The sequence below is a fragment of the Eschrichtius robustus genome, chromosome X (genome assembly GCF_028021215.1).
Source record: "Eschrichtius robustus isolate mEscRob2 chromosome X, mEscRob2.pri, whole genome shotgun sequence".
Classification (NCBI taxonomy): Eukaryota; Metazoa; Chordata; class Mammalia; order Artiodactyla; family Eschrichtiidae; genus Eschrichtius; species Eschrichtius robustus.
This window is the reverse complement of record NC_090845.1, coordinates 89,943,189-89,965,363: the sequence shown is the minus strand read 5'-3', so window position 1 is coordinate 89,965,363 and position 22,175 is coordinate 89,943,189. Positions and strand designations below refer to the sequence as shown.

Genomic DNA, 22,175 nt, shown 5'->3' with positions numbered 1-22,175 from the left:
CCATCTTAATATTAAGCTAAGGAACACAAATTAAAATAATAACGGGATACCACTTTTCAACTAACAAACTGGCCAAGATCAAGCAGAATAATGTGCTTCACTGAGCAGGCTATGGGGGAAAATTTTTTTTAAAATACACTCCTAGTGGAAACACACTACACTCCTAGTGGAAATACACTCCTAGTGGAAACACAAAGTACCATAATCTTTCTGGCAATACAAATCAGAAGCCTTAAAAATGTGTGGACCTTTGACTAAGCAATTCCACCTCTAGGAATATATCTTAGAAATAATTAATGATATGTGCAATAATGTATTATAAAGATGCTAAGGTACATTTATAATAATTAAAAAATTAAAAACAATTTAAATTTCATTAGCACAGGACTGTATAAAAGAAGTGGCTCATATGATAGAACATAATAAAAATCAAGCTATACAAGATTTTTCCAGTTTTCAAAAGGAAGATTTATTTAACAAGTTTCACTTAGTACAATACATCTAATGGAAATCACAATACAAGGAAAGATTTAAACCAAAGCCTCAGAATTTCATACAAACGACATGACCAAACTCCTAAAGTATTGGTATTACATCTCAAAATTGTCCCAGAGCGTTTTTTTTAAAAAAAAAGTAAAAGTGTACACTCACGTGCCTTATAGGATATTAAACCGAAAAGCTAGAATTAACAAACATGCCAAATGTTTTCACTTTAAATCGTAGACACAGCTCCTATATTTGAGTTTTACAGAAAAGCATGTTTCTCAACATGCATCCAAAGTTTTCAATGTATTGTGGTATAAGAGCAACATTTAACATAAGTGAAATTGCTTTAACCTAAATACGCTTACTGCTTAGGTACACTCCTACAACATAACTAACTTGAGGAAAGCTGAAAGTTGTTTTAACAGTTATGGTCAATACTGAACTTTGTTATTACATCCTAGGTGAATGTTTCAGTGTTCAAAATTACTGAGCTTGAAGTTTTAAAACAATCTTGACTTCCACTTTACAGTAAGCATGAATCACAAGCCTGTAATGCGAAACCGTTAAACTTAATTTTTGTTTGTTTTCTTAAAAAAAAAGGAGAAAGCAAAAGGAAGAAAGAAAGAAAGAGAAAGAAAGAAAAAGAAAAAGAAAGGGAGGGAGGGAGAGAGAGGGAGAGAGAGGGAGAGAGGGAGGGAGGGAGGAAAAAGAAAAGGAAGCTAGCTGACCAAGAGTGATCAGAATCAATGATATTTCCCATTTACCAATCATACTGGATATGCCTAACATCACTCCCATTCTAGTCAACTCCCATAAATGCACGGCTGTTATTTGTTGCTGTTGTTTAGTACTCCTTCTCTAAGCGAGGTTTGATTGATAGTCACTGGAGTTTTCCTGCAGAACTTGGTCATATCCACTCATACTGCTCTGACCACCATAACCACCTCCGTAACCACCACTCAGCTGCTGGCTAGCAGGACCTCCGTAACTAGACTGGTTGGATATGCCCATCCCTCCCATCATTTGGCTACCATAAGCACCACCACTTGCCCCTGCTGTAGAATTCAAAAAGAGCTCTACGTAGCTGTGATCATAAGCACCCCCACTTGTGCCTGCGGTAGAATTCAAGAAGAGCTCCACGTATCTGTGTTGCATGTTAGCTTTGTCTTTTGCCATAGCTGCCACAGCATCTTCATGAGTAGCAAATTCAACATCTGCCTCACCAGTAACTCTGCCATCGGGTCCAATTTCAATGTGTACTCTCATGGGGTTAAGAGGTGAGAAAAAATTGTAAATATCATTCTCAGTGGCTCTGTAAGGTAATCCCCTCATGTGTACACAGTGCCCTGTGGTACTCTGAAAACTGGACCCACCATCTCCATATCTATGATCAGACATTCCTGAAAAACAGTAATTGAGGTCTCTTCCAAATCTATCAGACCCAAAGCCATACCCATCATTATAGCCACCATAGTCATCATAGCCTCCATACCCTCCACCATAGGCACCCCGCCTCATCCTTTCAAACCCAGCCCCTCTGCCAATGCTATTATACCCCCTGCCAGCCCCTGGCCTATCATAGGGACCCGGCCGCTGCATAGCCATGAGCTTTCGAGGGGGATCGTAGTGGGTTCGCACTTCAGCTCGGCTACTCTTGAAGATTTCAATGTACCTGTGCCCTATTCTTTCCTTGTGTTTCTTTAAGGCCTTTTCAGCTATCTCCTGTGAAGCAAATTGCACAAAGGCCTCCCCTGTGCTCCGCCCCTGAAAGTCCACCGGCAGTGTCATCCCATTTGGCACAATTTCCAACCCAGAAAAGAACTGAACAATCTCTTCCTTGCTACAGCCAAATGGGAGTCCTCTAAGCCGGACGAAGCCATCATTGGCAGTATCAGGACTATTTGGACCTGTATGCTTCAACACCCAATCCATTTCAACACTGTTGGACTTGAACACTTCAACGTATCTGTGTCCCATGGTTTCTCTGTCCTTCTTCAGAGCCAATTTCACTTCATCTTCGGACTCAAGTTCGACAAACGCTTCACCACTTGGTCTGCCTTCTCTGGTGTAGATGAAACGAATACCTGATGTGCCATTTTGGATTTTGCAATCGGAGAAGAAGCGCATCACTTCATCAGCTGAGCAGGACCAGGGCAGGCCCCTGACCTTCACCACGAACCCCTCCCTGCCTTCTGTGCTCAGCATCATGGTGACTGTTGGGCTCTTGCTGGCAGGCTCGGTTCAGTGTAATTTCGGTGTAGCTGAAAAAAATTAAGACTAATTGTCATGGAAAAATGTTCACAATACAGTAAGGGAAAAAAGCAAACTATTAATAGAAAACTCAATTACGCTGATAGCTTTTTTGTAAAGGCATTTGTATAAACAAAAAGACTTCACCAAATTTCTAAGTCATTCATTCAACAACTATTTATTTGATACCTATTATGTGCTGGATACCATTAATGGTGGCTATTTCTGGGTGGTAAGATTATGGGAGCTTTCTGTTTCACAGAATGTTTTCTTTGGCCATTTCTGTATGTTCTAAGTTTTCCACATTGATCATATATAAACACATAGTCAGAAAAGATATACAAAAGATGAAAAGATATACAAAGTGAATGGCAACAAAAACAGTGGAAGAGGTCAACAAATAAAATATGGTTATATCTGATTACATAAAAATGAAAAACTTCGTTACATCAAAAGTAAGATTAAACATAAAAGACAAACAATACACTTCAGAAGATACCTACAACAAATACTATCCTTATTATATAAAAAAACTCATACAAATTAATAAAATCACGGAAATATTAAGGCCAAAGAGATAACTGGAAAAAAGACATTATAGAGCATTCACACCTTCACTTTACATTTTTCAGTTGCCAGGTCCAGTACTTGGCTCTGGCATACAAGGCTCAATAAGCCCAGAAAGGGCTTATGGTCCTACAGAGGCACTGTACATCTTTACTAAAGACAAAAAGGGCAAATAAACATTATCCCTGCTATGACATAATTCTGTGCAGGGTGAAAGGGTGTTATAAAGCAGGGACTGGTTGGTCAATTCTATCAGTGTAGAATGGTTAAATGAAAGGACTAACCGGCTCAGGGATCCACAAATTCTTAAAATTATGATGGAGCATAAAATAGAAGGAGGCAAGGCAAGAGATAAGGCTGGCTAGGTAGAGATCGATCCAGGAGGTCTTTTGAGACAGACAAAGGCTAAGGACGTTTTAAGGGTTTTAAACAGGGGACTGAGGGGAGGGGAGAGAGGGGAGGAAAGAGAAGAAGGAAAGTGAGGGGAGGAGAGTGAAGTAATCAGAACCTTTCAGAAAGGTCACCATGGCAACAGTGCGGCAGTCACAGAGGGGATTGGGGTGACACTAGCAAGAGCAGTTAGAACTCTGTCTCTTAGAGATATGTTAAGGGATCCACCTAAGGCAACAGCAGTTTAAAAAAGGGGGGAGGAAAGATATGATCTACACATTCAAAGCAGTGGACTCTGTGGGACTTGGTAACAGATTAAATATACCGGCAATACAGATGTGAAGATACAGGAGAAGAGTCTGGGAAATGTTCAAACCTCATCAGTCATCAGAAATACAAGTTAAAACCAGAATTAACTGCCATTTTTCACCCATCAACATAGCGAAGTTAAGCAGGGAGGATAAGTCAATACTGATATTCAGGGTTCACAAACTAATATACTCCCAGAGGAGTGAAAGTTCATACAGTATCTCTGGAAAGCAATTTGGAAATATGTATCACGCCTTTTGATACAGTAAACCCACTTCCAGTTATGTGCCCTAAGGAGAGGATCTGAAATTCAGACAAAGATTTATGGAGCTATATATTCTTTGAAAGGTATTTTACTAAGAAAGATAAGATATTACACACTTTAAAACTTATAAAAAATACCTAATAACATGAGAAATTACTTATGCTATAATCTTAAGTGACCCAAGATCATAACTGTTTTATAATCTCAACTATGAAAAAGATATATGTTCACATATCCTTCGATCATGCTAGAATTCCTTCCAGGAACCTGGTCAACAGAAATACTCACAAATGTTCACTGCCACACTGTTAGTAATGGCAGAAAATTAAAAACCTAATTATCCATTAATAGGGGGGTGGCTGAGTGAATTATATTTTATCCTTAAAACAGAATGCTGTGCAGCTGTTTAAAAAAAAAATCTGCCCTGACCTAGGAAGATTTCCAAAATATATTAAATGAAGGAACATGTAGAGTATGATCCTGCTTATTTTAAAATATAAGCAGGCACATATATATGTATGCAAATTCACAGAAGTTCTGGAAGCATTTAAGTTGTTTTCTGAGAAAATGAGCACTGGTGGGTAGGAAGAGTGTAGTGGAATTTCACTTTTTACCCTATATACTTCTAAATAGTTCTAATTTTTAAAAATCACTGTAATTGGAATTTAAAAAACAATGTTACAAAAGTACATGCATGGGGAATATGTCACATGTTAATAGTGGCTACTCTAGGTGGTAGGTTTATAGCTTTCTCAACTTTTTTTCAATTTTTTGTGCATTCTTGATTTTCTATAGAGAACAATCACTTTTATTTCAGCAAAAAAATAACAGAAAACAAGTTTAAATGTTTACTTTTCTGGGATTTAGTATAGCAAATTTGATAAAATTTTCTAATTTTGTATGTGCATGGCTTATCTGACATGGTCTGGGAACACTGGGCCTCTTGGAAAGTAAGTACAAAGTGTACTAACTGCCCTAAAACTACACTGAGGATTCAAGTCAACATTCACTAATTGCCTATTATGTGCCTGGAACACTGCACGTGCAGTGATAACAGTCTTCCTGTAGACCATCTCTAGGTCTGAGTGACAGATTAACGCCCTGGTTTTTGCTTGCCTTATCTCTTGGACGACCCATCCCATTTAATGTCCCTGCAGCCCTCTAGGCCTTAACATCCCCTCTGTGGTGGCAGGGAGGTTCTGCTTCATCACTGTGTCTCCTGGGAAGGCCACGAGGACTCTGTTGCCTGAAGTAGGAACCAGGATTCCACTTGTGAGTTAAGAATTTGTGCATTTATGTGTGTGTTATATACAGACGTTTTACAGACCAAAATGCTGAGTAGTTATCTCCGAGTGATGAATTACGTGTATTTTTTAAAATTTATAGCATACTATTATTTTTCCAAAGTCCAAAACTGAACACGTAGATTGTTATAAGCCGAAAAATAAACGTTATTTAAATATTTAATTCAGTAAAAAAATTCATTGGGCGCCTCGGTCAGGCACGCAGCATTTGCCTAGATGTGCCTCCCCCTACAGACAGACAGACAGACAGACAGACAATCAGGCACTGGAGACTGGGTGCCTGAATGGACGGACCAGCATTCAGGCCACTGGACTCAATATCTGTTTTTCCTAATCCAGGGACGTGGTTTTCAAATGCTTTCCAGCTTACGGTTTCTCTTAAGGGTCCTTTGAGACCCGCCCAGACAGATAGATATACAAAAAACACAGACACAGTCACGAGCGTCCACCATTTCCCCACCAGGCGCAGCAAAGGCGGCTTCCCGGCACTGAGATGGGGGGAGGGGGGTGCGGGGGAGGGGAAAGCAGGGAACGAAAAAGGCGGAGGCGGCCCGCGGACCCCGCTTTGGTCTGCATCATCACCACCCCCGGGTCCCCGTTTCCCACCCACACACCAACCTCTAACGATACCGGATAATTTTCCTCTTTCTTCCCTCAAACGGCTTATAGCGAGACGGTAGACGACGACCAGAACTACTTCTGCTCACGTAAGCGTTTGGTCACGTGACGATCTACGTCATGTGAGATCTGGGTCACGTGAGCACCGCGCTGCTCTAACTCGGGATTATTAAAGTGCCGCACTTCCTTCTGGTACGAAAATAGGGCGGGTCGATATCCAGAAAGAGAGAGAGTGGTTGGTGGCGGCGCGTCTTCTATGACTGGTCATTGGTCCGCCTCTGGGAATAACCGTCCCAGTTGCCGGAGAAACAGTCGGGTCAGGGCTTAATAACTCACCGGTGATTGGTGATGAGGACGAAAGCGGGTTCCCCGGGCCGCCTCTGCCTTTTTAGCTCTTAAGGTTAAATTTAAAAGCCCAGGTGACTCGTGGAAATCTGTGCTGCGTGATGACAGCGACGATGAAGCTGGTGAGCAGCGTCCGGCGGCTGGGCTGCGTGCTGGCCTTTTGCTTCCTGGCCCTGTTTCTCTGGGGGCTCCCTGTGGCCCGGGCCCTCGACAATGGCTTGGCGATGACCCCTACCATGGGCTGGCTGCACTGGGAGCGCTTCATGTGCAACGTGAACTGCCAAGAAGAGCCGGATTCCTGTGTCAGGTATCAGCGATATTGGGTACCCGCTTCCCTTCGCCTTAACGTGTATTTGTCTGGCTGTGTTTGGAGGGGTGGGGGGGTCTCAGCGAGAAAATTTGAGCCCGAGGGAGAGCTCCCCTGTTGCTGCTGCTTTTTTATCCCCAGCAGACTGCCCTGGATGGGGACTAGTCCTAAATTCTCTCCATGTGACCCCTCTTGGCGTGGGAGTCCGGCCAGCGACCTCTGCTTCTCCGCCTCTCTCTGATTGATCATCCAACTAAGGACTTTCTCCATTTACCATCCAGTTCCGTTCAGACCCTTATTGAGAGCTGCTGCTCTGTCTCTGCTGGGTACTAGCAGTGAGGACAGCTGTGGTGAATAGGAGAGACAGAGGACTAAGACGCGTGCCGTTTCTTCTCCTTTTGGGGTCACGGGTTGCTTGGCTGTAACTGGAGGGAATTTAGAGTGACCATGGAGTCTCTGAGATCTCCCCACCCCGTAGCCCTTGGGTATGGCGTGTGCTAGGAAGGTTGAAGTGGAGGATCTTTATCTGTGGAAGGTGGATAAGACAGGTATTGATCCTTTCTGACTCACACATCCCTCGTCTGTAAATTGGGAAAACAGCTCATCTCAGGGAACGACTCTGAGGATAGGTAAAATAGTTCTTATCTCACACAGGTTGACTTTCAATTAGATAACCCATTTAAAGGAGAAAGTACAATGCAGTACCAGACGCCTCAATTAGGCATATAGAAGAAATGTTCTTAACCTGGAATCCATGGGAAAATTAATGCAAATCTGCAAATATGAGTATGTATGTTTTTCTGAAGAGAGGATCTTGAGCTTTGTTCACATTCTCAAAGGGATCCGTGACCTAGAAACGGTTAAGAATCACTGATAGATATTGTTTAAAACATAATAAAGACACCTTTGGTGCAAAGACCCCTTTGTAAGCAGCGGTCATGGTAACATCCCAGTGGCCATAAGTTATTCCTATGAATGTCTTTACAGATGAAGTCAGGATGTTGGTCAAACATGACAGAATTAATTGGCTTGCTAAGTTTCAGACTAAATCCATCCATCGTGACCCTGGGGTAAATTATGGCCATCACATATTTCTTTCTTTGTCTCTTCCTTGTTTCCTAAGTGGTGGTTGTCTTATTTTTGTATCTGATTGTAAAATTAATGCATGATCATGGCAAAAATTGTAGATGGTAAGGAAGAGTATAATAAAAATAAAGATTCCCCTCATTCCACCACCCAGAAATAATCATGGTTAAAATGTTAATATACGACCTTTCAATTTTTTTCTATGTAAATAAAAACAGATTTCTTTTTAAAGTGATTTTCAATAAAAATGAGATCACATTTATGTTGTGAGCAGTTAACCGCAAGACTCTGAAGTCTGCCTGCCTGGGTTCAAATTCTAGCTTATTATTACTTAGCCAGGTGATCTTGGGCAAACTAATTACCCTTTCTAAATTAAAGAGTGAGTGCCTGGCACAGAATAAGAGCTTTAAAAGTTAAATTGGCTCTTTGCGTGGTTTCTTTTCTGCACTTTGTTAGTTCCCTATTTTCCATCTGGTATGTTTGGGGTTCTTTTTGTTCGTTTACGTTTTGGTTTTTCTTTGTTTTTGGTCTATCATATGTTGTGAATACAGTGGTTCTTTTTTTTTTTTTTTTTTAAAAGCCACGCTGCACGGCTTGTGGGATCTTAGTTCCCTGACCAGGGATCGAACCTGGGCCCTCAGCAGTGAAAGCGCGGAGTCCTAACCACTGGACCACCAGGGAATCCCCAATACAGTGGTTCTTGCTGTATTTTGGTTTTGATATTTATGTATCAAACATCAGGTTTTTCCTTTATTATTTCTGGCTCCAGCATCATGCAGAGAAAGTTCTTTCCTACCTGAAGATAACATAGTCATGTATATTTTGTACTAGTATTTTTATGTGTTTTTAAAGTATTTAAATCTTTAATCCATCTGGACTTTATTCTCCTGTAAGCAATACTACATTTAATATATACTAAATTTCATGGTATCAAATGGCTGGAAGGATCTCTTTCTGAACTTTCTCTTTGATTACATTGATCTGTGTATTCTAATGCTAATGGTACTACACTAGCTTCATTTATCTTTTGTAGACTGTTCACCTGTTTAATCTTTGAGGTGAACTTTTTGAGTCATGTTGCGAAGTTCCTTAAAAAGTCCTTTGGGGATTTGTCCAGGGTTTTATTAAATGTCTAGAAGTGTATAGGGAGAATTACCTTTTTTTTGGTATTGAGTTTTCCTATTCAAGAGCAAAATAATGTCTCTCCATTTATTCAAATAATTTGGGAACATCACAGTTTTATTCAGATGAGCCCTGCACATAATTTTAAAATTACCTCTAGGTATTTTAGGTTTTATCTGTTGCTTTTTTGGTTTCTCTTGTGAATGGTGTCTTTTTCTCCGAATAAGTCATTGCTGATATCTAAAGAAGCTGTTGATTATGTTAACTTTGTAGTTTTACTTTAGTGAACTGTCTTCTTAATTCTAATAGCCTTTTCAATTTCACGTATTTCTCATTCCTCTTTTAATTGTTTGGCGTTCTTAGGGTAGAGGGGAAAGGAGTGAGAAGAAAAAGGGCCTAGTCCGTTTTACCTTGCATTGGTTGTGATTACTACCAAATTATTACTGGGTTGAAAAATAAATTGCAAAACCCCAAGATGCTTAACAAATAGGAGTACCCAAGCATTTGTTTAATGAACTGTAATGATTCTTGGAATTTCTCTTTCAGTGAGAAGCTCTTTCTGCAGATAGCTGAGATCATGGCCTCAGATGGCTGGAAGGACGTAGGCTATGAGTACCTCTGCATTGATGACTGTTGGATGGCTCCCGAAAGAGATTCAGAAGGCAGACTTCAGGCAGACTCTAAACGCTTTCCTGGTGGGATCCGCCGCCTCGCTAATTATGTGAGTTTATAGATATTTCTCTTTTTCATTCAGGAGACTATAAGCACTTCTGTACCTAAGCTTGCTCAGAAACACTTAGAAAGTAAAATAGCTGCTGTTATCCAAACAATGAATTCTAAGGCTTATCAGGTGGAACTTTCATCCCATCAGCAGATCTGTGTTTTGCAATAGTTCTTGAGGCCCATCTTGAAGAAGTTCTCCTTTTGCAGAAACCGGTGAATTCTCTAGGAGGAAAAAGGAACTTGGTTCTTGACATGTGTGCATGTATTTCCATATAAGCTTTGAGCAGCTATCACAGTTGTACTATAAACTAGAGTTTTAGAAGATAGAAGGGATATATTCTGGAGATTGTTGAAGAGTAATAGAGCTGGACACTAGTTAAAGGCAGTGAAGAGAGATACTGAGTACAATTCAGTACTACTGCAATGGGGGGAAGAGCCAAGCTCAGTCCCAAATCCACCAAAGAGGAGTGGGGTTTTATAGCCAACGAGCAGATTGTGGGGGGTCAGTGGATGGAAAATTACTAAGATGAGACATCAGGAGGAGGGGAATTCTTGCTAAAGGCAGGCTGAGGACTTAGACATCAAGGGTGGGGCATAAGGAATTTGATCAGATATCAAAAGGTGGGGAGATGACTTCGCAGGATTCTTGCTAAAACTGGACACGGAAGACCAAGGTAGAGGCCTACGTCAGAAGAGGTTTCAGAGGGGCCTAAGGTTTGGTCAAGGAGAGAGTCTTTGTCCAGATAAATCTATCATTGACCTGAAAAGGTAACTTTTAAGATCCCATCAGAGCCCACGCAGCGCAACAAAGAGTAGCCCCTGCTCGCCACAACTAGGGAAAGCCCATGCGCAGCAACAAAGACCCAACACAGCCAAAAATAAATAAATAAATTTATAAAAAAAAAAAAGGTCCCATCAGAGGAAGATTAGAGCAACTGACAACTTTCCCTTCAGTTCTATGCTATAGTTACATGTATAGTTTGAACTCAGCAGAATTGGAGACTTTGCTCTTTATCTTCCAACAAACTCATCTGGATAATTTTGGGGGTTTTGGGATGGGGGCAAAGCCCGCCAGTACCTGGTGAAGTGTACTGGTCTCTGCCTCCAGCCTGGAGTGGTTCTCTCTACTTCATGATTGCCCTTCTACTGAGGTGACTCTTTTCTCTCATTTCAGGTCCATAGCAAAGGACTGAAGCTAGGGATTTATGCAGATGTTGGAAATAAAACCTGCGCAGGCTTCCCTGGGAGTTTTGGATACTATGACATTGATGCCGAGACCTTTGCTGACTGGGGAGTAGATCTGCTAAAATTTGACGGTTGTTACTGTGACAGTATAAAACATTTGGCAGATGGTATGTTTCATTCAAAAGATTTAGCCGTGAGCAAAGGGCAGAACTCTGAGGCCAAGGTAGCTGAGCATCCAAAGAACTAATCCTCACGTTGGAAATACCCAGTCACAATACTGGAAATAATTATTCTCAATGTGCCAGAGCTCCTGCCTCTTCTCTTCTTGCAGTTTGTCCATGCATTTGTTCATTCACGCATGTAAAACCCATGTGTGCCTAACCACAGCTAATACCGTGCACTTTTAATTCAAGAGGGCTCTGAGTTAATTACAAATAGTAATTGTAACTCTCCATCCATCACTTGGAAAAGCATCCAGGATGTCAAACAGTCACAGAGAGAGGAGCATCTTCATTCCTGCCTCTGCTCAATATATGCACCATCCCACACTGTCTCCTTGGAACAATCCCAGCAGTCTGTGCAGTACTACACACAGTGTAAGCACAGAGCAGTCACCTGTCTCTGCTGCTGGTTTAAAATATAAACATGGCCCTTCCAGGCAGCCTCTTTTAAAAATATACAGCCCCAGCTGGAAATTCCCTTCTTTCCCTTATTTTACACATTGTTTTCTCATACAGGTTATAAGCACATGTCCTTGGCCCTGAACAGGACTGGCAGAAGCATTGTGTACTCCTGTGAGTGGCCCCTTTATATGTGGCCCATTTTTAAGGTGAGCTAGTGAGCGCAGAGTCCAACAGGGCCTTGCTGATAGATATTCAGAACTCAAGAACAAAGGAGACGAAGGTCCCTGTCAAAGTCCAACCTTACTTTAACACTCTCATCCTACCATCTCTCCCAGGATCCACCCACTTCTCACCATCCCCACTGCTATAATTGGAGACTAAGCTGCCATCAATTGGGAAGCCAGTCATCTTTGATTCTTCCTTTTGTCTCACGGTTCCCAACCTATCCACCAGCAATCCCCTTAGTACTATCTACAAACTATATCCTGAATCAGCCCACTTCATTCTTTATCATGTTAACCTATTCAATTTCCTTCTAAGGGCTTAGCACTATATGGAATTATTTGTTGATTTGCCTATTGTCTGTCTCCTCCATTAGAATGTAAGCTCCAGGAGGGCAGGGACCTTGTCTGACTTTATCACTGTATCCCTACCATATGGTAAGTGTTGAATAATTATTTATGGAATGAATCCCTGTTGTCTCCTTCTAATCTCTGCAAAATTCTCTCACCTCTTTCTCAACATCTTAAACCTCAGATATCCCACCTGCCTATCTACAAACTTTTATTCATTCCTTCAACAAATTATATGCCTAGGATTCAAATTGCCTTATCATATGCTTGCCAAGTCCTGTGTAATTTGCAGCTTTTACTTATTAAAATCATTTTAGTTATTTTTTATTGAAGTATAGTTGATTTACAATATTATATTAGGAGATCGTTGTATTTATTTCTGATTATAAAAGTAATACATGTTCATTTTGGAAAAGTTTGAAAATACAGTGAAGTGTGAAAAAAATTAAAATCTTCCATAATCCCAGTACAGTGGTCCCCCCATCCATGGTTTTGCTTTCTGCAGTTTCAGTTACCCACTGTCAAGTGCAATATGAAAATATTAAATGGAAAATTCCATAAATAAACAATTCATAAGTTTTAAATTGCACACCATTCTGAGTAGCGTGATAAGATCTCGCACCATCCCACTCCGTCCCGCCTGGGACATGAATCATCCTTCTGTCCAGCGTACGCATGCTGTGTACGCTACCCACCCGTTAGTACCTGTATAGGAAAAAACGTAGTATATATACAGTTTGGTACTATCTGTGGTTTCAGGCATCCACTGGGGGTCTTGGAATGTATCTCCCGCAGATAAGGGGGGACTACTGTACCTAGTTACCGTTTGGTAAATTTCCAGCAAGAACAGTGTTAAAGCCATTTTAAGTAAGATTTTAAGTTACATAGCCTACTTCTGAAGCAAACTTCTTACAACGAAATTCCATTATAATAAGGATTTAGCTCTCCTCATGGAGACCTTTAATCTGTAAACTAAAGAGGCTACGAGAGCCTTTTTTAAACATGATTGTTTTCATATCACAAGAATAGTAGTAGAAAGTAAACAGAAGAGTTATCTCTGTTTTCACAGCCCAATTACACAGAAATCCGAGAGTACTGCAATCACTGGAGAAACTTTGCTGACGTTTATGATTCTTGGCAAAGTATAAGGAGTATCTTGGACTGGACAACTTCTAACCAGGAGAGGATTGTTCCTGTCGCAGGACCAGGAGGTTGGAATGATCCAGATATGGTAAGAACCTGAGCCCTCCTGTTCAAGCCCCTGCAGTGGACCTGTTTCCTACTTGACACTCAAGATAAATCAGAAGGGAGAAGTTCCTGGGAGCAGGCTTTATGTGAGAGTACTCAGAGCAGGGTGCCCTGGAAGGTGACTTGTCTGTATGTCTAGGCAACTTTAAGAATGTTTTGTCTTATCTCACTTGAATTCTTTTTTTAAAAATCTATTTATTTATTTATTATTTATTTGGTTGCGCCAGGTCTTAGTTGCAGCAGGTGGGCTCCTTAGTTGCGGCTTGCAGGCTCCTTAGTTGTGGCAGCCTGGCTCCTTAGTTGTGGCAGGATGGCTCCTTAGTTGTGGCATGCATGTGGGATCTAGTTCCCTGACCAGGGATCGAACCCAGGCCCCCTGCGTTGGGAGTGTGGAGTCTTAACCACTGCGCCACCAGGGAAGTCCCTCACTTGAATTCTTCATTCTTTGTGCCAGTTGGTGATTGGCAACTTTGGCCTCAGCCGGGATCAGCAAATAACTCAGATGGCCCTCTGGGCTATCATGGCAGCTCCATTACTCATGTCCAATGATCTCCGACACATCAGCCTTGAAGCCAAAGCCCTTCTTCAGGATAAGGATGTAATTGCCATCAACCAGGACCCCTTGGGCAAGCAGGGGTACCGTCTTAGAAAGGTACAATAAATAATGTTCTATGGGAAAAACTAGGAATTGGCCAGGAACATCTTCTCCTGCCTTCTAGTTTACAGTTCATCCAAATGTTTATTTGGGGTGTGTATTTTAAGATGGTTTAACATCCAAGTACCAAGTTTGTCTTGCACCTAAATCTGTTACATTGGAGGATCTGCACTGATATTTTGAGAATGTATTTTTTAATCTTGATATCATAATCAGTAATGAGGCTCCCTTGTGCTAATTTTTCCTAGAAGTGCTCGATAGTTCTGATTATAAGACTTAATGCCACAACTAACAAGGCAGCTTATTGCTAGTTTATCAAGCTATCACACCTATTTTCTTGGCTTACTTTTCAGGAGGACAACTTTGAGGTGTGGGAACGCCCTCTCTCTAACTTAGCCTGGGCTGTGGCTATGGTAAACCTGCAGGAGATTGGTGGACCTCGTTCTTACACCATCTCTCTTACTTCCCTGGGTCAAGGACTGGCCTGTAATCCTGACTGCCTGATCACGCAGCTCCTCCCTGTGAAGAGGAAGCTTGGGTTTTATGAATGGACTTCAAGTTTAAAAACTCAAATAAATCCCACAGGCACTGTTTTGCTTAGGCTAGAAAGAGCAAGCTAGACTGCATTAAAAAGCTTCCTTTAAAATGTATTATTTTGTTGCCAAAGTGACTAGCCACTTTTATCCACCTTCAGCTGTTCTTATTTCCTTGAGTAAGTTTCTACACTTGAGCTTTTTGATTACTACTTCTAAAGCTATCTGGAGAACATTTTGGGGAAAAGCCTCTGAACCTAATGTAAACTGCTGAGAAATAATAGCTTAATAATATAATAAGTAAAATAATAATTTACAGACATACCTCATGTCATTGCACTTCACAAATACTGTGGGGTTTTTTTTTGGTTTTGGGGTTTTTTTACAAATTGAAGGTTTGTGGCAACCCTGCGTGTATCACAAGTCTATTGGCCCTATTTTTCCAACAGCATTTGTTCATTTCGTCTCTGTGTCACATTTTGGTAATTCCTGCAATATTTAAAACTTTTTCATTATCATTATATTTATCATGGTGATCGCGATGTTACTACTGCAAAAAAAATTGTTTCTCTGAAGGCTTAGATGATGGCTAGCAATAAAGTATTTTTAAATTAAGGTGTATACATTGTTTTTTTAAGACATAATGCTATTGCAAACTTTAATAGATTACAGTATAGTTTGAACGTAAGTTTTATATGTACTGGAAAACCAAAAAATTGGTGACTACCTTTATTGGAACCAGACCTGCAATATGTGTTGCCTGTGTTGGAACTGTGTGCCAGGCACTATTCTAGATGCATAAGGTGTAGTGACTCATTTTTATCCTCCCAACAACCTTGATGTAGGTACTTAATCACTGTAAATTACAGCCAGGATTTAAACCCAGGCTTTTAACCCTTACACTGCCACCTACTGAGGTACTAATACTTGGATGGCACTGATTATAACCTTGGCCTAAAGGGAAGATAAAAACTACTTCCTCAGTTGAAGGGCAAAAAAATACCCCAACAGGAATAACCTTCATAAATGGACAATTTAGAGGCAACCCAACAGACGACATTACTGAATTTTTATGGAAGAATCTTGCCAAGAAAGGCACCACCTAGGTTTCCAAGTCCAAGTTGTTTGCAGTCTAGATCCAACAAATGCAATTGGCTTACTTTCACCAACAATAGTTGATACATTATGACCTAAAATACTAAACCTCTGGCCAGGAGACCCCTTCCACTTTAAGATGAATTGCCTTATCTCTTGAGGTTCCGTGATGAGGCAATGAACTTCAGACTGGCATATGGAGGAATGAGTCATTGAAGCAATTTCCAGATACTCTAATTCCTTGCTTTTCCTCCAATTGGTTTACCTGAGGACCAACCTGCCGTCAGTGCTTCAGGCCTGCTCCTTCCCCACCTCCCCTTTTACTATCACCCTTCTCCCACATAAGCAAAGGTGTATTCATCTCACCCATCCAGAATGCAGGACAGTACAAAAGCTAACAAACAGGGCACAAAAGGCCCACTCAAAATACAAAGTGCATGTTGTTGTAACAATCCCTTTGCCTGTCAAGGTGATTACCAATTATTTTCAATAAAATTGGAGGACTAAGCATTGTCAGTTAATAAAAATTGGAATAGAATTGGTAAATCCAGACAATTCAATCACAGAAACTAACTTGGAAGAAAACTGCTCTCATTTTGAGATGTGCTTCCAGTCACCAAAATGTGTAGCTTATTTGCTTCACATCCAGAGTTTTGCAGCACAAGAATGAAGCATACAATAGCATACAAAGAGGATTCCAACTATTAAGGCATTTCACAAAATGGACAGTTATCCCCCATAGGTTCCATTGGGGAGTTTCACTAGAAATTCTATCCTTTGCAATTATTTCAACATGATGAAAATAATTTATATCTACTTTAAAATGTGAGGAAGTATATAAAAATGTTTAGGGGGCATGAAAATAAGTCTAGTGACATATATAATATAGTATGCTGTGCCTAGAGAACCGGGTTGAAATTCCTCATTCAGTGACTTTAGTAGTAAACATTATTTGAGACAAATTATTTCACTCCTGGTGAACCTCATATTCACTATGGATGTAATTGTTACTGATCTCATTCTATTTGCCCTGAGTTCAGGTCTCTACTTATGTCCCATTATAACCAGTAACAGCCTTTGCTTTTTTGGTTATAACAAAAGGAATCCCATGAAGTCCCATCATAGCATCTGATGTGACTTCAACCAGTCAGATTCAACCCCTAATAAGCATCCAGAACCATCAAGCATAAATTTCCCAAGGAGAATTTTATTGATGGCACTAGTTTATTTCCCTTCCAAAAAAATAAATAAACAATTGAAACTAAACGAAGTAAACAATCTCAAATGTTTATTGTCTTCATAACAAAACAAAATATGAAGCTCAGAACTGGATCACTTGGCCCTGTAAAAGAACAGGAAGAAAAAAGGTGAGTTTTTGTATTTTGCAAAGAACCTTTACTCCATCAAGAACAGTGTCTATTCCTAAAGGGATCACCATCCTTTACTAAGGCCAGTCTTCTCATTCTCCCCTTCCTACTCATGTCAAAACCAACACCAAAATACTTTGAGCTATGGATCTAGTTTAGTTATTTTGAGAGGATTGCCCCTGATCTTGATGCCACAAAAATGAGTAGGCAGAAATGTTCACCTCTCTCAATATAATAAAGCCGTAGAGAAAAGATTGCACCTTCTACCCCGTAATTATCTACCTTTCTCTTCTTATCTCCTCCCAGCTCAAAATGCTTGCATCTCTTAATAGCCAGCATTCTCTTAGATCTGCAGTTCGGCTCAACACATTCAAGCCTCAGCACAATCTTCTTTGTAGTTTTAGCCTGGAAAATAAAATTAAGTCAAAGCCTTCATAAATCACTACAGAAAATCTTTCTTCAAAAGTATGACTCTGTTGGGTCAAGTACTACTTAAAGCAAAGCTTTGCAAAGTTTAAGAGTTGTGACAATTTGTTTTCAGCTATAGGGAGAAAACAGAAATGTGAAAATCAGTGTATTTAAGAGAAAATGGTGGCAGATTATCTAGTTGACATCAAGTTCTCCACTCATACCAAACATCCTAGAGGGCTTCTTAAATAGGCATTCATCACACCACCCTGGCCTTTCAGCTCTGGGTAGTTAAGTATCCACACACCCAAAAATGGGTCAACTGAGTCCATGCAACCATGAAATAAACACAACTTTCGCAACCCATTTAAGTAAGAGTAAGTACTACTTAATATCTATTCTCTGGAGACTACCAACAATTACATCTAGGTTTTATGTGCATTCAACTGTATTATTTAACTCCCCACACATACTCAACTTCTAAAGCCTGCTCCTGTAGTTAGAATTCTATTATTCTTAAAAGTTCTCAAAAGAGCAGAAACCTGAGTACAATGTCCCTATCTCCTAAACAAGTTATTACCCAAATGTGAAAAGGCATATCACCACCTAGAGATCAAACCATTTATTGCACCTAAATGAACACTAAAATCATTCCTGAATACTTCCTGGAACCAGGCTGAATGAGGACCTAAGTGCCAAAAGAAATGCTATGTTCCTGGGAAGGCTATGCTCCAAGCACTGTATACTTTAGGGGGTAGACAAATCACCTGAGGTAGAACAGAAACTCCGAAATTCAGCCTGAGACCAACAGGGAATTCAGGAAGCCAGTGGAAGACCTAAATAGCTATTTTTTTAAATTTTAATTTTGGCTGTGTCGGGTCTTCGTTGTTGCTGCGCACGGGCTTTCTCTAATTGCGGCAAGCGGGCTTCTCACTGTGGTGGCTCCTCTTGTTGTGGAGCACGGGCTCTAGGCACGTGGGCTTCAGTAGTTGCAGCACACGGGCTCAGTAGCCGTGGCTCACGGACTTAGTTGCTCCGCGGCATGTGGGATCTTTCCAGACCAGGGCTCGAACCCGTGTCCCCTGCATTGGCAGGTGGATTCTCAACCACTGCACCACCAGGGAAGCCCCCCTAAATAGCTATTTTAAAGAGCTTTAAGACCTCATGAGTTAGGTAGCAGACTGACTGCAGGCTTCTGAACTGAGAAGCAAAATAAGAGAACAATTCTTACTGCAAGCATGAGCTAAGGATTCATTAGGACATGGCAACGGATAAGGAAGAGGGCGAAGAAAAGGATTTACGGGTGTCCTCAAACTTCAGTCCTGAGGAAGGCAGGGCACATTCCTTGATGTTTGCCTCTTCAAAAAGAGGACAAAAAATATAAAACACTGAGGCAGTGCAGTATTTGTGGACTGGAGTGAGACCTGGATTGCACTTCCAGCTCCACTGCCTACTAGATGTATGTCTCTGCAGGTAATTGAGATAACTTCACTGAAACTATGAAAACACATACCTATATTGTAGAGATGTGTGGGCTAAAAACAAATGGAAAGTCTCTGCCACAGTAAGTGGGAAGCATATCACACAGTGACCACTACAAACCTTTTTCCGGAAAATCGGCTTAGTCTGCCCACCATAGCCACTCTGCTTCCTGTCATACCGCCGCTTTCCTGGGAGAATGAAAGTTATTTGTCAGGGTTTATCAAACATAACAAATCACAACAGACAAGTGGAAAAGTCCTCTCAGCGGTTTTATCTTGGGCTTTCCAGCAGAAATATCAATGCCCAAGTGGGGAAGGGAGGGGGGACTGGGCTCGTGTATTCTATAACAAAACAAATGCCGCATTAAAACCAAATCACGTATGCCCGTCTTACCCTGGGCATACAGCGAATCCTTGCCCTTCTTGTACTGTGTCACTTTGTGGGGTTGGTGCTTGCCACACTTCTTACAGAAAGTCCGGCGGGTTTTAGGAACGTTCACCTAGTAAATAAACCGTTCAGAACGCGCAGTGTTATCAGACCAGCCGCACAAAACGCCCGACCCGACCCAGCTAAAGCTAAGGCATCCCACGAGGACTAAACTCTCAAACTCGCTAACACACAACGCTGAGTAGAAGGCGGTGCGGCCCCATGTGCTTCAAATACAGCGGCCTCCGCCGAGCCCAAACTAAAACGAGAACATATTCACTCTACCGCTAAGTCTACCGCTTTGACCCCATCACTTCAGTTCCTGGCCCCGAAGCCCGGTCCCTTTGGGCTCGATCGCGGCAACATTGGGTTTCTTTGGTACAACGAGTCCACGTAGGAGCCTGGACGCACCCCGGGAAAGCACCATCAACCGGGAAGGAAAGATTAAACTGGATGTTGCCTGGCCCCCACCCAAAGGTCCTACCATGTTTGCGAGAGCGCTATCGGCACGGAAAGAGAGAGGCCTGGCCGGAAACGGAAGTATATAGGAGGTTTCTGGTCGCGCTTCCTCGTGGGAGTCGGTGGGAAAGACCATAGAGTTTAAGGCTCTGTGCGTCGCGCCCTCTGGCGGCTAAGAGGACTCGATTCAGAGTCGCGGGCGCGAGCTTAAGGAAGGGCTCCGGCTGAGGCTGATCCACTCTCTTCAACTTCCACCCGCCTCCCTCCAGCTTTGCAACTTTTCCTCACTTCATCACTTTTGGTGGATACTGCTGCGTAGCACCGTTAAATGAAGGAAGCAGTGCTCTTCCCAGACCATCTGGCCTCCGTGTGCCTATCCCCGAGGGAAGCCAGGACTAGGGCCGGTCAAGTGGAGGAGCCCTCCACCTCCATGTCCCATTCCCGTTCCACTTCAAGGACACTGGGAACAACATCTTTCACAGTGAACTGCTGGTTCACTGAAGGCTTGGAGGGAACCAGTGCTCTAGTTCATCAGATGTTTATTGAATGCCTATTCTGTGTTGGGCACTGTTCTAGGGGAGGGACACAGTAATCGAATAATCAATGTCATAAATGTATAATTACAGACTAAATACTTTGTAAGAAAGGAACAATGCTCGGCATTAAACAGCCCCCTTTTGTTGAGGGAGCAAGTTGGCTGACCTAGGTTCTGAAAAGTGAGGATGAAATTGTTCAGCTCCAACAATAGCAATAACCAGGCCAAAAGATGGAAAGTATCCAGCATTTCTTCACTTCCCAGCATACCTGGCAGAAGGCATGTGCTAGGTTTCAAGAGAGTCCAGCAGAGAAAGACTGCAGGGTATTGAGCATTTAAAATGAATTGTCCCATAAAATTCTCACAGTAATTCTAAGAGGTAGGTGATACTATTATTCCCATTTCACAGATGAGGAAGTTGAGGCCATAGGGTGTTAAACGATTTGCCCAATGCTGATAGTATTTAGTGGAGTCAGGATACAAACACGGGTGATCTGACTCCAGAGCTTGGGTTCCTTTACCATTATATGATATGATTGTGTGGCCTGGTAATTATAATAGCTAACAATCATTGAACAGTTATTATATGCCAGGCATTTTCCTAACTACCTTACATGCTACCTCTTTTAATCCTAACAACCCAGGTGGTATGTACATTTATTAGTGTTTAACAGGCAAGAAAACTGAGGCACGAGAGGCCTTAAATTCGCTTACCCAAAGTCACACCAGTGGTTATTTTATGGAGCTGGAATTTGATCCCAGGTAGTTTAACACCACAGCCTTGCACTTAACCACAAATCACACAGGGGAAGCAGGAGCATCTGCAGGGTAGAGGATGATAAGGAGTCAGAATTGGGCAGGGACGCAGGAGGAGGTGTCAATGGATTAGGGCTAAGGAACCATGAGAGCTTGGGTTCTCCTGCTTGCATAACCCTCCAGAAACACCCATAGGTTCAGAACTGGCTCTCTGATCCGCTCTATTTTGTTGGACGTTCTCTGGGAATGAGATAATAAAAACATTACCACTGCCTGCTACATTTCCTAAAAGTTTCTTTGCCAAACAGCCAGCCTGTAGGCTCAGAGCATTTCCTTCTCTCCAGGCTGTTACGCCATCTTACTGGGCTTTGAGGAGTTTCTAGAGGTTTTTGATGTTAGTAACATGGAAATATGAAGACAGTGAACATGGCCCCTCTTAGTCTAATCAACCTTAGTTCTTTCTATCACACCTTTATGTGGCATGGCTTTGGTTTAGATTCCTTCACCAATCCTGGTCTCTGGTTTGGACATGCTCCTGCTTATTGATTTCCCCTAAGGTGAGGAACTCAGAATTGAACACAGGACTCTAGATGTGGCCTGGCCTCGCAGAGTACGTGGTTGTTCACTTTCCTATGTCTAGATATTGGCACTATTTGGGTGCAGTCCTTCCATCACGTAGACAAGTCTGTGAGGAGAGTGCACATGGGCAGAGGGTGAAGACTCGCCTAGTTTTACTTTCCCCTCTCCCTTGTCCTGCTCTCCCTTGTCTAGATCCCCCATCAACGCCCAGTCTCCACCCCCAGAAGGACCTTGAGAAGGGACAGGGCATGTGACAACAAGTAGCATCTGACTGAAGAAAAGGGGAGGGTAGGCGAATGTCTGTGACCAACTCTCAGGCAGGCCACTGGAGCAGCTATTCAGAGGTGACTAGTGAAAGGATATAAATCGTCAATAAAATAGAGAGATCATACAACACTTGCTGCCCCTTTATCTTGTGTGGACGTGAGGATTAACTAGTCTACTATCCTACAAATACTTTAAAAAAATATATCCTGTTCC

General features: G+C 41.8%; 3 protein-coding genes and 1 non-coding gene across 5 annotated transcripts; 1 reads left to right on the top strand and 3 right to left on the bottom strand.

Annotated features, from left to right (window-relative positions):
• Positions 1–490: 490 nt before the first annotated feature.
• HNRNPH2 (heterogeneous nuclear ribonucleoprotein H2) lies at positions 491–6,294 on the bottom strand. Of its 2 annotated transcripts, none has more exons than XM_068533534.1 (2): positions 6,190–6,294; positions 491–2,747 (listed from the first exon to the last, which is right to left on the bottom strand). In XM_068533534.1, the coding sequence occupies exon 2, from the start codon at positions 2,692–2,694 to the stop codon at positions 1,345–1,347; it is 1,350 nt and encodes a 449-aa protein (XP_068389635.1). In that variant the 5' UTR covers positions 2,695–2,747; positions 6,190–6,294; the 3' UTR covers positions 491–1,344. The 2 variants fall into 2 exon arrangements, with proteins under 2 accessions (XP_068389635.1, XP_068389636.1); XM_068533535.1 differs by having other exon boundaries at positions 6,202–6,294.
• Positions 6,295–6,466: 172 nt separating this feature from the next.
• On the top strand, positions 6,467–15,171 carry GLA (galactosidase alpha). The gene is made up of 7 exons (XM_068534022.1): positions 6,467–6,841; positions 9,596–9,770; positions 10,947–11,124; positions 11,695–11,786; positions 13,222–13,383; positions 13,855–14,052; positions 14,409–15,171. Exons 1-7 carry the CDS (start codon positions 6,636–6,638, stop codon positions 14,673–14,675), a joined length of 1,278 nt encoding a protein of 425 aa, XP_068390123.1. The 5' UTR covers positions 6,467–6,635; the 3' UTR covers positions 14,676–15,171.
• Positions 8,536–8,608, bottom strand: TRNAE-UUC (transfer RNA glutamic acid (anticodon UUC)). The gene has a single exon. It is a non-coding gene; the product is annotated as a tRNA-Glu (tRNA).
• Positions 15,172–16,954: 1,783 nt separating the features above from the next.
• Positions 16,955–19,961, bottom strand: RPL36A (ribosomal protein L36a). The gene is made up of 5 exons (XM_068533059.1): positions 19,851–19,961; positions 19,334–19,439; positions 19,061–19,128; positions 17,333–17,455; positions 16,955–17,025 (listed from the first exon to the last, which is right to left on the bottom strand). Exons 1-5 carry the CDS (start codon positions 19,959–19,961, stop codon positions 17,005–17,007), a joined length of 429 nt encoding a protein of 142 aa, XP_068389160.1. The 3' UTR covers positions 16,955–17,004.
• Positions 19,962–22,175: the final 2,214 nt, after the last annotated feature.

Coding starts and splice junctions, on each gene's coding strand:
- HNRNPH2 (XM_068533534.1), bottom strand. CDS start 2,694: ATGATGCTGAGCACAGAAGGCAGGGAGGGGTTCGTGGTGAAGGTCAGG.
- GLA (XM_068534022.1), top strand. CDS start 6,636: ATGACAGCGACGATGAAGCTGGTGAGCAGCGTCCGGCGGCTGGGCTGC. Junction 6,842..9,595: donor GAGCCGGATTCCTGTGTCAG/GTATCAGCGATA, acceptor TTTCTCTTTCAG/TGAGAAGCTCTTTCTGCAGA. Junction 14,053..14,408: donor AGGGGTACCGTCTTAGAAAG/GTACAATAAATA, acceptor CTTACTTTTCAG/GAGGACAACTTTGAGGTGTG.
- RPL36A (XM_068533059.1), bottom strand. CDS start 19,961: ATGGTCTTTCCCACCGACTCCCACGAGGAAGCGCGACCAGAAACCTCC. Junction 19,440..19,850: donor ATAGCGCTCTCGCAAACATG/GTAGGACCTTTG, acceptor TTTATTTACTAG/GTGAACGTTCCTAAAACCCG. Junction 17,026..17,332: donor GAGGAGATAAGAAGAGAAAG/GTAGATAATTAC, acceptor GTTCTTTTACAG/GGCCAAGTGATCCAGTTCTG.